This window comes from Chiroxiphia lanceolata, chromosome 21 (assembly GCF_009829145.1).
Source record: "Chiroxiphia lanceolata isolate bChiLan1 chromosome 21, bChiLan1.pri, whole genome shotgun sequence".
Classification (NCBI taxonomy): Eukaryota; Metazoa; Chordata; class Aves; order Passeriformes; family Pipridae; genus Chiroxiphia; species Chiroxiphia lanceolata.
Window position 1 is genome coordinate 296533 of NC_045657.1, and position 12234 is coordinate 308766.

General features: G+C 44.3%; 1 protein-coding gene across 1 annotated transcript in view; it reads right to left on the bottom strand.

Annotated features, from left to right (window-relative positions):
* Window positions 1–895: 895 nt before the first annotated feature.
* Window positions 896–12234, bottom strand: part of LMX1B (LIM homeobox transcription factor 1 beta) — an 86140-nt gene continuing 74801 nt past the window's right edge. The window contains exons 3-8 of the mRNA XM_032708595.1: window positions 7992–8224; window positions 5189–5367; window positions 4723–4800; window positions 4267–4333; window positions 3276–3437; window positions 896–1541 (exon numbers count right to left, since the gene is read on the bottom strand). Coding sequence (XP_032564486.1) covers window positions 1384–1541; window positions 3276–3437; window positions 4267–4333; window positions 4723–4800; window positions 5189–5367; window positions 7992–8224 — 877 coding nt within the window. The 3' untranslated portion in view covers window positions 896–1383. The remainder of the gene's footprint in view (window positions 1542–3275; window positions 3438–4266; window positions 4334–4722; window positions 4801–5188; window positions 5368–7991; window positions 8225–12234) is intronic.

Consider the following 12234-nt stretch of genomic DNA (forward strand, 5'->3'; position numbering starts at 1 on the left):
CACATTATAATTATCACCAGGCAATATTTATAGCTATACTATTATTATTTATGATATTTTATGCCCTACAAAAATCTATATGACATATGCTCAAACTTCAACATCAGAGACAATCAGACTTCAGCTGGGACATCCCCTTCCTTCAGCATACCTGTTCTTCTGGTGTTGGCACTGCCCGGGTGATTGGAGCCACAGCCAGGAGTCCCAGCAGCAGGAGGATCTGCAGGACTTGGTCAGACTCCAGCTCAACATACCTGAACTTCCCAGCGTGAGCTCTCTCATACTTTCCTGTTCGCAGCTGGTGCACATTTCAGGACTTCTGGTGTTTCAGGCTAGAACTGTGTATCCTCGATTCTTGCTGAGGCAAGATAATTAACTAAAGGAGTGCTTAATTATTCCAGATGGACAATAGAGCACAGCATATTTATGCCTCATGCAAAACATAAATAAACAGAACAGAAGGAACAAACACTTGTTTGCCAGTTGTGGTCTAGGCTTGAAATTTGGCACTGCAAAACTTACAAACAAATGTAAATGTTTTAATCTCACACTTAAAAAAAAATATTAAATAAAACTGTCTCATAAGCACCCTTAGTTTTAATTATTTAAGATCAATGCTAACCTAAATGCCTCTGTCCCTAACATGCATGTCCTCTCCAGAGTCATAGACCTTTCTTATTCTGAAATCACTGGCTTTCTCCACAAATATTGTTAACCAGTTTCCTCAGTATCATATGCATAAGGGCTATAAACTAATGAGCAGATCTAGGTTATGTAGAAAAAGTGTAGAAAGGAAACAAATGTTGAACATCACATTTACATTAACTTCTCACAGTTCAAATGGCAATTTATCCACAACATAGTATGAATCATGCAGTAAGAAAAGGGAGGAATCTCCAGTTTCTTTGATTTATTTGTCATATGGTCAACTGATGTCAGTATCAGCGGCTTTAAAAAAAAAAAAAAAAGTTTAAACATCCAAAAGAAAGGAAGAGAGAAAGGAGGAAAAGGTCTAGCTTTCCACAAAATCCATTTCCTTTAAGATGACGAGCTCAAACCAAACCAAATCAAAGGCTGAGGACGAGCAGGTTCTTCTGTTCCTTCCGTGCTTGTCTCGTGGTCTGGTGCAGGCTGGGAATCAAGGGTATGGGACGGGTGGATGTGTTTTGTTTCTCTATATATGTATGTAGGTAGGTAGGTATTAAAGTATATATACATACATACACATATATGCAAACAGAGACAGTCTTCCTAAAAAAATGCTCTTTGCAGTCCAGAGGCAGCAGAGTCACTGTGAAGGAAGAGCTGGGCAACATATGGCTGTAGAGTCTGCACTGGAAAAGTCACTGGCTAAACACACGCCGGCTGTTTGTTTTCTTATTTTCATGAGGCGAAATAGGAGCTCTGCATAGAGTACAGCCTGTCAATGGGGTTTCCTACTCTAGCCTGCATGGAGTTAACTTCAGAAGAGGCAAGAAAACAGTCGCTCAAGCTAGTTAAAGAGGTATCACTGTCGATATCATGAAAAATGGAGTCATTTCCTGCAAATGAAACGTACATGTTAAGCTGATGCTGTGCAGCCAGGGGAGGACACAGTACTCACGGGTGCTCACGAGCTGCAGCTGCAGCAACTGGGAATGCTCCTGGTTCTCTTATCACATGTTAACCTTATCATGTGTACTTTGGCTCTAAGGGTCTGACCTATGATGACGGGGACTAAAAACCAATCCATGGGGGCCAGCTGGCAGCACTGCCCCCCAAACCTGCCAGGATTTAATTAAGGCTTCAGTCAGCAGCACAAAAGGTAGTCTCGGCTGACAACGAGAGCAAACAGTGCTGGGGAGGAGCAGGTACCCAGCTCTCCAAGGGCTGGGATCTGGCACTCCTGGGGGCACCAGGGCTGTTGAGGAAGGTGGGACCAGATACCAAGTGCCTGTGACAGGGAAGCATGGTCTAAGAGCCATAGTCATAGTGTGTCTTCATTTACACACAAGGCAAAAACCAGTTCTACCAATGTGACAGGACCCAGGAGGAGACCCAGCTTCCCTGGCCTCAAGTGATATACAATCGTAAACGTGCTCTCCTTTCAGAAAATTCCACTCTTTCAGGGCTAGTTCGGAACAGCACCTTTTATTTCCCTTAGCAACTAAGATTTCAGCTTACTTCAACTTCGAAGGTATCAGAAAAACCTCTAGCTCAAGTGCTGGAGGCTTTAACAAAATGTTAGTCCAGTTCTTTTTCCTCACACGCTTGTTTGGAAGGGCTTTCTGCCATCCTCTGCACTCTTTTCAGAGCACAGAACCTGCCTCCCAAGAAGTTTTACTCAGAAAGCCCAGCAAACCAACAAAATCACAAGTCATCTGTAATGCTTGAGGGCACTTTGTATGCCCTCAACTCCTTACAGGACCTCCCAAATTTCCTGGTGTGCAGCATTGACTTGTCTCAGTGGCAAAAGTACTGACACAGACCCAAAGCAGATTTCCTGTTGGCCTGTGCATGCTGTGCTTGTGACAGCGATGCACACGTGAGCCTCTACAGTGAAGTGTCCTGGTCAGCAGAAAAGAGTCAGAAACAGGCCCTTGTGGGCTACTGCAAGGCCGAGAATCACAGTCTGAAATACCCTCAGAAATTCTTTTTAAATGCCACACTGCAATTGTCCAGAATCAATTACTGGGCATTCAGCACTTGTAATGCCTCTGATGTGTGGTCAAGCAATCGTGAAAGCAAACCGTCATCTTGACATGGGACAGAGAATAAAACCACGCAGGAGAAATGTCCTGTGGTAACCCATCTCTTAGTAGCTCAAAAACTGTGCTTTAACAAATCCACACATCCAATCTGCGTGATTTTACAGGGCTGCTTATTCATTTTGGAATGAATAGATTACTTCTCTTTATTTAAGGCACTTTTTTCTCAAAGCTTCTAAGAAAAAAGGAAAAACTTGTGAGGGATCTAGAATTTGGCACTGTTTATTTTTCAATGTCATGGACAGCGGTTTTAAAAAGTGGAGCTGGAGAGGTGATGTTTCTTGCTTTACCATTTATCAGAATCATACTGTGAAATAATTTTGAAGGGTGTCAAGAGCTCGAGATGAGCTCTGTTCTACCTCCTTATGTGTACAAGAAATTACACATGCAAAACTGACTGGTACAAATTCCCTGGTACAAATTCCAGAAAAAATATACTAAAAGCCAGCAATGCTGCTGGCCTTGTGGTGTGTGATGCAGCACACAGACCCTGCTACTCTGGATGTGGCAGAATGAGGCATGCCTTACCATAGGGGTTCATGTGGTCGCCTGGCATTTGTGGAGGGGTAAGACCCTGCTGAAACGGGTCTGTGCCATAACTGCTTTGCTCCATTGCTACAATCTGCTGCTGTGGTGGTGCAAGTGGTGTGTAAGATGTCATCATCCCTTCCATTCGGTTGGACATTACTTCTGCAAAGCAAAGAAGAGGAAGAGTCATTGCTGGGGACCAGGGCAGCGTTAGTGGCAACACTGAACCTGAGCAAACACAGGTAGGGGGATCCTGTCAGTCAGAGGAGCTTTCCAAATTTTGTCTGAGAGTAGAACCTTGGGCAAGTAAGTTGAAAGGCTTTTAATTTCTCACTAAATCATTTCTGGAGCTCCTGGGTGCTGGACCCTATCCTTCCAAAGTCTGTACTATGTGTGACAGAGCTTAGTTACTCTCTAACTTCTGTCGGTCCCAGTTCTTCTGGCTCTGAGTAAAGAAGAGGATTTGAGACTGCAAGGCCTTGGGAGCTGAAGACACTCAAGAGTACCCATAGAGCAGCAGGGCATGCCCTGGTGCCTCTGTGCAGTGCCTGCCCCAGGGTCCAGCCACCTGTGGAGGTACAGGAGGGGCTCCCCATGCCTTGCCTGGGGCAGTAATGCTGACACCCCTGCAGATTTCCAGCTGAGCACGGTGCACCTTACTGCAGGAGAAAACCAACTGGAGGATCTACCTGGATCAAGCCTCATGGAGGTTTCCTCCAGTGGAAGTGCCTCCATACACCACATTTTTTCTAGAAAGGAGGTAACAGCTTCTGTGTGAGCAACTCTGTGCTCTGGCCCCACCAAGGGAACTTGGGGTAACCTGGAGTGGGCACTCAGGCACCTGTCTGTGTGCTACCACTGCTGATGGCACACCTCACCCACAGACCCACACATCACCCCGATGGCTGTACTAAGGCATCGTGCAGGAATGGCACTTCCAGACACCTGCAGATTCCTTCCCTCTCACTTTGCTTCATCACAAATCCCCTACCTTGTCCTAGTCGCTGTGAGTTCTGTTGCTCCTGCTGCTGCTGATGCCTTCGTGCCAGCTTTTTCATCTGAAAAAGAGCAGAACAGAACAATCTCATCGTTCTGAACGCAACAATTTTGCTTCCTTGCAAAACTCTCTGCAAGCATCAATATCAGTAAAAACAGACCATTTATACTCATGCACACACTGTTGTGGGTTCAGTTTCAATTCTAAGCTTAAACATCTCAGTTTCCCGTTCAGATTTGCATGCAAAATTAACTCCCAACCCTGTGCTGCTTTGAGCAACAGTGGCTGTGTTCAGAAGTTGCCTTTCTAGTGTGGACGTAGAGAGCAGTGCAAGGCAGAACCTGCAGAGCTCAGCCATGGGACCTCCACAGTGTGAGCTACATCCAGGGCAAGAGCCTGTGCTGAGGCATAACCTGCATTTGACTTCTGAGAATATGATAAACAACCTACCTTTGCTCTTTGGTTTTGAAACCAGACCTGGACGACTCGCACGCTGAGCCCTGTTTCAGCTGCTAGTGTTTCTCTGACCTGCAGGAGGAAATGCTTAATGATACAATTTTTTATATGTTAACCAAAACAAACTACTAATCAGTTTTGTTAGGATGAACATTTGTACTTACAACAAAATATTGCATGTATGGAATTACTTTTAAAAATTCCTCATATTTTTGCACAGTTTTTTCAAGTTCTCCCCCTGATGTCGCCACCAGTTCCATGAGTACTGAACACAGTCTGAGCTGAGGAAAATGACGCTCAGTCATCTCATGGTTTTTATTTTACCCATAAAACAGTTCTGTGCAAAAAGAGTGCTTTGCTCTCACCCCATGGGAACTGCTGCTGTCTTGGGAAGGGACAGGGGCCGTCTGGGGCTGTGGCCTGGAGTCAGAGCTGACTTGGTCCCTGGTGAAGCACCTACCTTTCTACAGGGCTTGGAAGACACTTCAAAGGATGCTTTGAATGCTCTTCTCTGCTGTGTAGTAAGTATTGTCCTCGGTCGCTTAGGTCTTCTTGGGTCCTTCCCATCATCACTTCCTTTTCCTTGGGTTACTTGGCCTTTAGTGGGCTTAACATCTCCATCTTCATCATCACTTTTAACTAGTGAAAAGCAGGATATATAATTGCACTTGTTTCACCAAGAAAACAGGATGTTTGAGAACTGCTCTTCAGTCAACAGGTTCAACTATTATCCCGTGGTTATTTGCATACCTAAATCAGCGGCAGGCAGGAAGAGACTATCTTAGATTTGTGTGCTCTGCCTAAATCAAACGGCACAAAAGCATAAAAATGTGTTCAATTTTTAATTGAGAAAGTGGGACTGATAAGGGGATAGAAATTCAGAATATACTTTAATATTTCCAGGGATCAGGCAGAGAGAGACTTTATGCCCTTCCAGCATCGCTTGGTCTTTTATGTGCTCACCTGCTCCAACCTCACCACCAGATACACACCTTTCCCTTAGCACCTGAGCTCCAGCTTCTCCTGAAGCATTATCTGCAGACAGGTACTACTGCCTGCACCACTACAGTAGCAAAACAGCATAAAGCAAGTACCACACAAATATCTCAAAGCCTGTATAACTAAATATAGCGCAAATTCCGGTTATTGTTCTGAATTTTTTGAAGCTCTAGAAATAATATTAAATATAATCTTTGCCATCTCATTTCCATTTCCCACAGAAAACATCGGTATTCTTCCTCTGTGTCCACATTATAATGTGTCTGGATGTACAAGCATAAACTTCTCTTTCTCAGTAAATACATACAAGTATCTATATGCTTGTGTAGACCAAACAGATTCTTCACGTTTTCTATAATTAAATTCTGAATGTTCATACAATCTGGCGATACTACATGTGTTAGTATACCATCCTGGGAAATCTCAATTGCAGTGGCAAAGGCTGAAGGGTAAGTACAAATTTGTTGTGAAAATCAACCTTAAATCAGCATATTTTATTTGACCAGACTACTGATTTTTCTTCCAGAAAACACTCTCACATTATTATAGGGATTTCAACAGGAAGAAGCACACTGACATTTTTATATGCTGAAAGATTACATTTGGGGAATCAACAAATTAGACTTTAATTCATTTTAGGGTCTGATTATTATGCACCTAGTAGTCTAATCACCTTTTACTTTAATAAGCATCTTTGGCCTAATGATTAAAGAGAAGCTCAGTCATTTTAATAACCATGACATTATTAACTTTCCAGTGTGCCATTTCTAAGGAAAGGTTTGTGAGGATTAATTCTGCTCATAGGAGAGTACTTTTGTGTCCAGTGGATAAATATTTGATTGAAGCAGGACACGTTCTCAGCCAGGGCTCTGCAGATCGTGTGCTCTCACACAGGCCCCTGGGAGATCAGTGTTTTCAGTGTGTTAGACAATGGGAGACAAACAACCTATTTAACTTGTCAGCTTGTTTTTCAGGTTTGGGTTTGGCAAACAGAGAGTAATGAGGGGAAAAAAGCGTCTCTGGGAGTAAGAAACTCCCCCTTGTGCCAAAGGGAAATGAAATTGAAACCAAGGCTGGTTTGTGCTACTGTGGTTGCTCACTGCTGATCACAAACCAGATCTGATCGTGAAGAGGAGCCCACCCCTGCCCAAAGCTCATGTCAAACAGCTGCCAGTGCTGGCATCTATGGGAGGATGTCTGTGCCCAGCCCCAGCCAAGGATGGTCTGGCTCCAGCTGCTTAAGGGGGTTTGGTTGGACATGGGGCAGGTGCCCAGCAGGATGCTGGAGCTGGCGGGTGGAACGACACGGTGATGGGTGAGGAGGAAACTCACGGCACGTTCACCAAGAGCCGAAACTCTGCGATGTGAGATTTACCCAGCAGAGACTCAAGGTCCTGCAAACACATTATGGCAATAACTGACACATAATAATAATATAATTATTGCTATAATAATAACCATAACTGCTCCAAGAATGATCCCGGTTGCATGCATTGCTGAAGCTGCAGAGACCTTTGGCCTGTGCCATACCTGACACAGAAATACAAATTTCAGCCATGTGGACAATATGGCTCTCAGATTAGAGACTAAGGATAATTTCTGCTCTTAGCCAAAATGGAATAACACATTTTCCCATAAACCAGAGGTAAGCATTCATGTCATTCGTACATGTAATGGAATGGTAACTATTGATTTTCTGACACATTTTCTTGGGAAACAAGTGTGCTATTATGATGGCACAAACCAACATCTCGGTTTCTTTCAGACTCTCTTCAGTACTTCTGTGTTGTACTTGTAATTTTTCTTAAAGGTACCATTTGTGATTGGCAGAGAGAATCCTCTCGAGAATCATATTACTGCTGTGCCCACTTCCCTAGCTCAGTGCTGGAAGTGTATGTGCAGAAGATCCCCTGAAAATATGCTAATGGATGGAAGAACGTCTGTGGAGAACAGCATACTGAGGACTCACTTGAGTGAGACCTCGGGTAGCTGAAGTCAGTCTGATTCATGTTTTATGATCTTGCAGAAAAATACTTCGATGAAAACAAAAGGATTTTGTCCTTTACTAAGCAGCAAGTTAAGGAAGGGAATCAGGTCAGGGAGAGCAGACTGCAAGTAGGGATGTTTTCAGCTGTGCCTGTGAATTTGCATAGGTGGCGTGTGCATATAGACAGAGTGGAAGTGAAAATGGATGTAATTCCCTATAAGAAAGCTGCTCAAACTAACGCAGCTTTTCCAGTCAGGGCAGGTGGGGAAAAGCTCACCTGAGTCTGAGTCGTCTGGGCTGACCGAGCTCAACAAGTCCTTCTCTTTCTCATAGTCACTTTTGCAGAGCAGCTGCCCTTCCTTGAGGACAAACTCATCCCCTTTCCTCAGCTGGCGCTCGCACACACAGCAGCAGAAGCAGCTCAGGTGATACACACACTCCAGGGCTCGCATCACGAACTCTGTCGGGGCGATCTTCTCCATGCAGCCGCTGCACTTGGCAGCAAACAGCCTGCAAGGAAGAGGTACCACAGTCAAAGGGAGTGTCAGATCATACCCTGCGTGGATCTAAATCCAGCAAAACCTGCACAGATCAGCCTGGCTCATGCTCCTGCACACTGTGAGACTCGCGTCCTTAGGCTTGGAAACATCACAGGCATGCAATTTATTCAAATCTCAATCCCTTTGGTCTTGAGATTCCCCAAATCGCCTTTGCTGGATAAAGCCCACTAAGATCTGTCCTTATCGCAATGTTTTTTTCCTCTTCAAAATGAGAAACAAAAGGGAGCTCTCAGAGTTGGATAACTTGCCCAAATCCAAATGTATTTTAATTTACCTTTTAGAGAAAGGACCAGCACATGCTTTGTTTTATGCAGGCTCTCTGGTTTCAGCACTTAAACCCTTTTCTGAACAGATTTCATGGCTTTCCATTTTTGGTATTGTCTGTCTCTGAGGACACTGATAAACGAACACAGAAATGAGCAGGAAAACTCAGTGCTCTGGCTGAGGCAAAGGCGATGCACGCACATGCGACTGCACACATGCAATCGATAAAGAGAGGACTGCAATAAGAAGCCTTTTCTTCGGATGTTGAGTTATTCCAGAACAACCTGTCTCTGAAGGGAATACTGTGCATTTTAAATGGTGTGAAACATCCTTTGGCAGAGATAAGCAGTGATACAATCTGCTAAATTACCACTATAATCACAGACTCTAGAACACACACTGTATCCAGACTAGTTCTTATTAAACCTCTATAAACCTCCTCTTTCATCCATCATTAATTTTCTAAGATAAAGTTAGAATTATTTAGATTAATTTTATTTTGCTTCTCTAATGTCAGCTGGGAATCTCCTAAGTGAGCTTTTCAGAAGAGGGCTGCCTCAAATAAAGACAAATCGCTAACTTACGTCCCTATGTCACACAGTGGGCTGATGATTTGAAATTCAGTGTCTTTTAAGGCAATACATCACAGCGCAAGGTGTGTGAACATTTACATTTCAGCTAGGAAATGAACACAACTGCACTTGTGTGCTCACAGGAAAAAAACTATATTCTGCCTTTTAGTGCAGGGTCCACTGATCTTTCTTTTTCATCATCAAAATTACAGTTTTTTACAAAAAAGGCAATTTTCTTTGATTTTAGAAGACAGAGCCTGTAGTAGTTACTCATTCCTCCAGAGCCTCCATTTTGTCTGAGCTGAGAAGTGCAGGAAAATGGCAGTCACAAGCCCTCAACAAAGGACTGGAGTCAGAGTGGGCAGGAGGGAAAAGCAAATGTCAGTGTGGTTGCTCACAGCGTTCACGAACATCTGAGAGCCGGAAACTGGGGGGTTCCCCAGCTGTACCAAGCAGCGACTGCACTGGGAGCCTGGCTGGCTCAGTGCACACCTTTGTACAACCACAACCTCAAGGTAACAGCTGTGCAAGGTGGACTGAGTGGTTTGTTTTGGGGGTATGAAATGAATTAACTCAATCAAAAGGAAACTGATGCCACACAGGACCCTCGGGCACTGCCACGAACGGGCCGGCTCATTTCATACACTCGGTTGGCTTTGTCCACAAGGTTTTACTTACAATGCTTTAGCCAGCAAATTCCTAAGCAGAAAATATTTTTATCTCTACACAATAACATATCTGAAAGGATTAACACACAAGGGGCAAAAAAAAAAAAAGGAGCGCTGAAAAAAGTTGTTTCTATTTAACTGCTTAAACCTATTTGACTCATTCAACCAAGCCTGGCCCCTCCGTCCCAGGGCCGTCCTTAGGACGGGGCATACCTGGAAACCCCAGGACTGGCAGGGCTGGTGCGAGGGCACCGTCCTCCCGCACCCACGCTCGCCCGCCCCGCCGGGGCTGGGACGCTGCCGGGAGGGTCGGGGCGGCCCCGACGTGCGGATGCCCCGCTCGGACCGGGACGGAGGGACCGGGACGGGACAGTTCGCGTGTCCCGTCAGCGCTGCTGGGCTGGGAAACGTTTAAAAACGGACTGCAGGGACCCTGTCCCGCCGCCCATCGCCGCGGGCAGGTGCCCACCTTCCCACCCCAGCGAGGGCAGAACGGGGAACCTTCCCGGGGGATTCTGAGCCGGGGGGCGGCGATGCCGCGGGAGCAGAGGGGCGGTGCGGGCGCGGAGAGCGGGGGCTTGGCCCTGGCGGGGCTGCGATCGCTCAGGTAGGGCTGCGGCTGCCTCTGGTTTTCTCCCAAGTAAACCAGACAACGTGCCACCACCCAGTGACAGGGAAAACACAGTTGTAACACCATTTACAGATAATTTCAAGGAGGAAAGCCCAGGAAAGCATAAATACCCTGTACCTTCCCTCTACCTGGGACATGAGAATAACCTTCTTGTCCTGTGGAGTTTCCCTGAGCAGCACCTTCGCTGTCACATTGCCTTACTGAGTGTTTGGGTTTTTAAATTCTTCTTCAAAATAAAAACGTCTAACATGAACAAAAAACATTTTGTGTTATTTACTAGCAATTGACTATCCCCAGAAAGCTGGTGCTTTTGCAACAGTGCTTCCCAAGGCAGCCTTTTAGCTATAACGAATTACACTGACATCAGTGGAGTATTAATTCATTCAAACGAACATTAACCTGCCCTGACAATATTGCGTGGACTTCGTACCTAGAATTTGCCCACTGTCAAGAAAATTCCCTCCTCTGTACACAGGTATTCTCTGCACTATAACATGCACTACACACACATAGAGGGCCTTGTTGGATTGAATTCTGAGATTATAAAATCTTCATTACATCTATCTTATAAAGCATTTATAGATATTTTTTTAGCTTCCCAAGAGGAACTCAAGGTTATGCACTCCTTTTGCACAAGGCAATCTCACAACAGGAAACTAATCTTGACAAATGACCAGACTTTGATAGCTGTGATCTAAACCACTGCTCGTTAGACTGTTCATTTTATAAACGAATGGTAATAAACCTGTTGGGAAGTGTAGGATAGCAGGAATACTTTACAGATCACCCCTTTACAGGTTTCAATCAAAGTCATAAATTTTAAGTGGAGCACACAGATATTCTGTGCTGAGACAAAGCCTCTGTCCCACACCAACTGCATTTAAAGGAATATTTCTTTTGCTTTCTATACATTTTACAAATAATTTGCATAACTCAGGCTTTTCACCCCCATGGCTGATTATCTCCAGATCTCTTAAGTTAATGTCAAACCTCAAAATCCTTGGACTTGTAAAAGTATGTGGAGAGTGGAAATCAAATGCCTTTATTAGAAGCCCCAGGAAATCTCTGACTCCTAAGCACAACGAAAACATTCCAAAGAAAATTGTTCAAAGAGGACAAAGCAGAAAAGCAGAACAAGAAAACCTTGTTTTGAATCAATGATTGCAGAGTTTTATAAATAAATTCTGTTGCCTGGACAATTCTGAAAGACAACTTAATAGGTTTAGGAGTTTTTAAGTGTTTGCCTCTGTGCCTGGAACACTTGTGAGATTCAGCCAAGCTAAAGCCTGGAACAATGGCCTGTCTGTCCATTGGACTATCTACAATAAATGCTGTGAAGCAACTTTACAGTACTAGATAATCAAAAAGTCTTTACCAGCTAAAACTGGGTGAACTTAAATTAATTTGTATCAGGGGCAATGCAAATGCTAAGACATGTGGTCCTGTCTTTAAACAGTAGATGAAAATGTTCACCAGCGGAAGAGGCCATAAAGATTTTATTTGTTAGGATATCCCTGTGAAGTCAGGCTGAATCAGTAATCCTTAGAAACAACCACAGTTACATGATCCACTGTGCCTTCCTGCATGGCACAGCCATCTGGTGTGCAACATGGACCCCTGATTTATTATCTCCCGTGCAGTTATCTCACAGTAAGTTTGACCCTGCTTTGCTCCTGAGAATCACAGCTCTGCTGTTTACTCTCCTGGTGTCCTGACAACCTACCCTTTACCTTTCTATGGTTCACCCGGGTCCTTCATTTCCTCCTGTCTGTGGGCAAATAGATTTTAATTGTTTTATTATAACTAATTTAATCTGTGCTGAGAG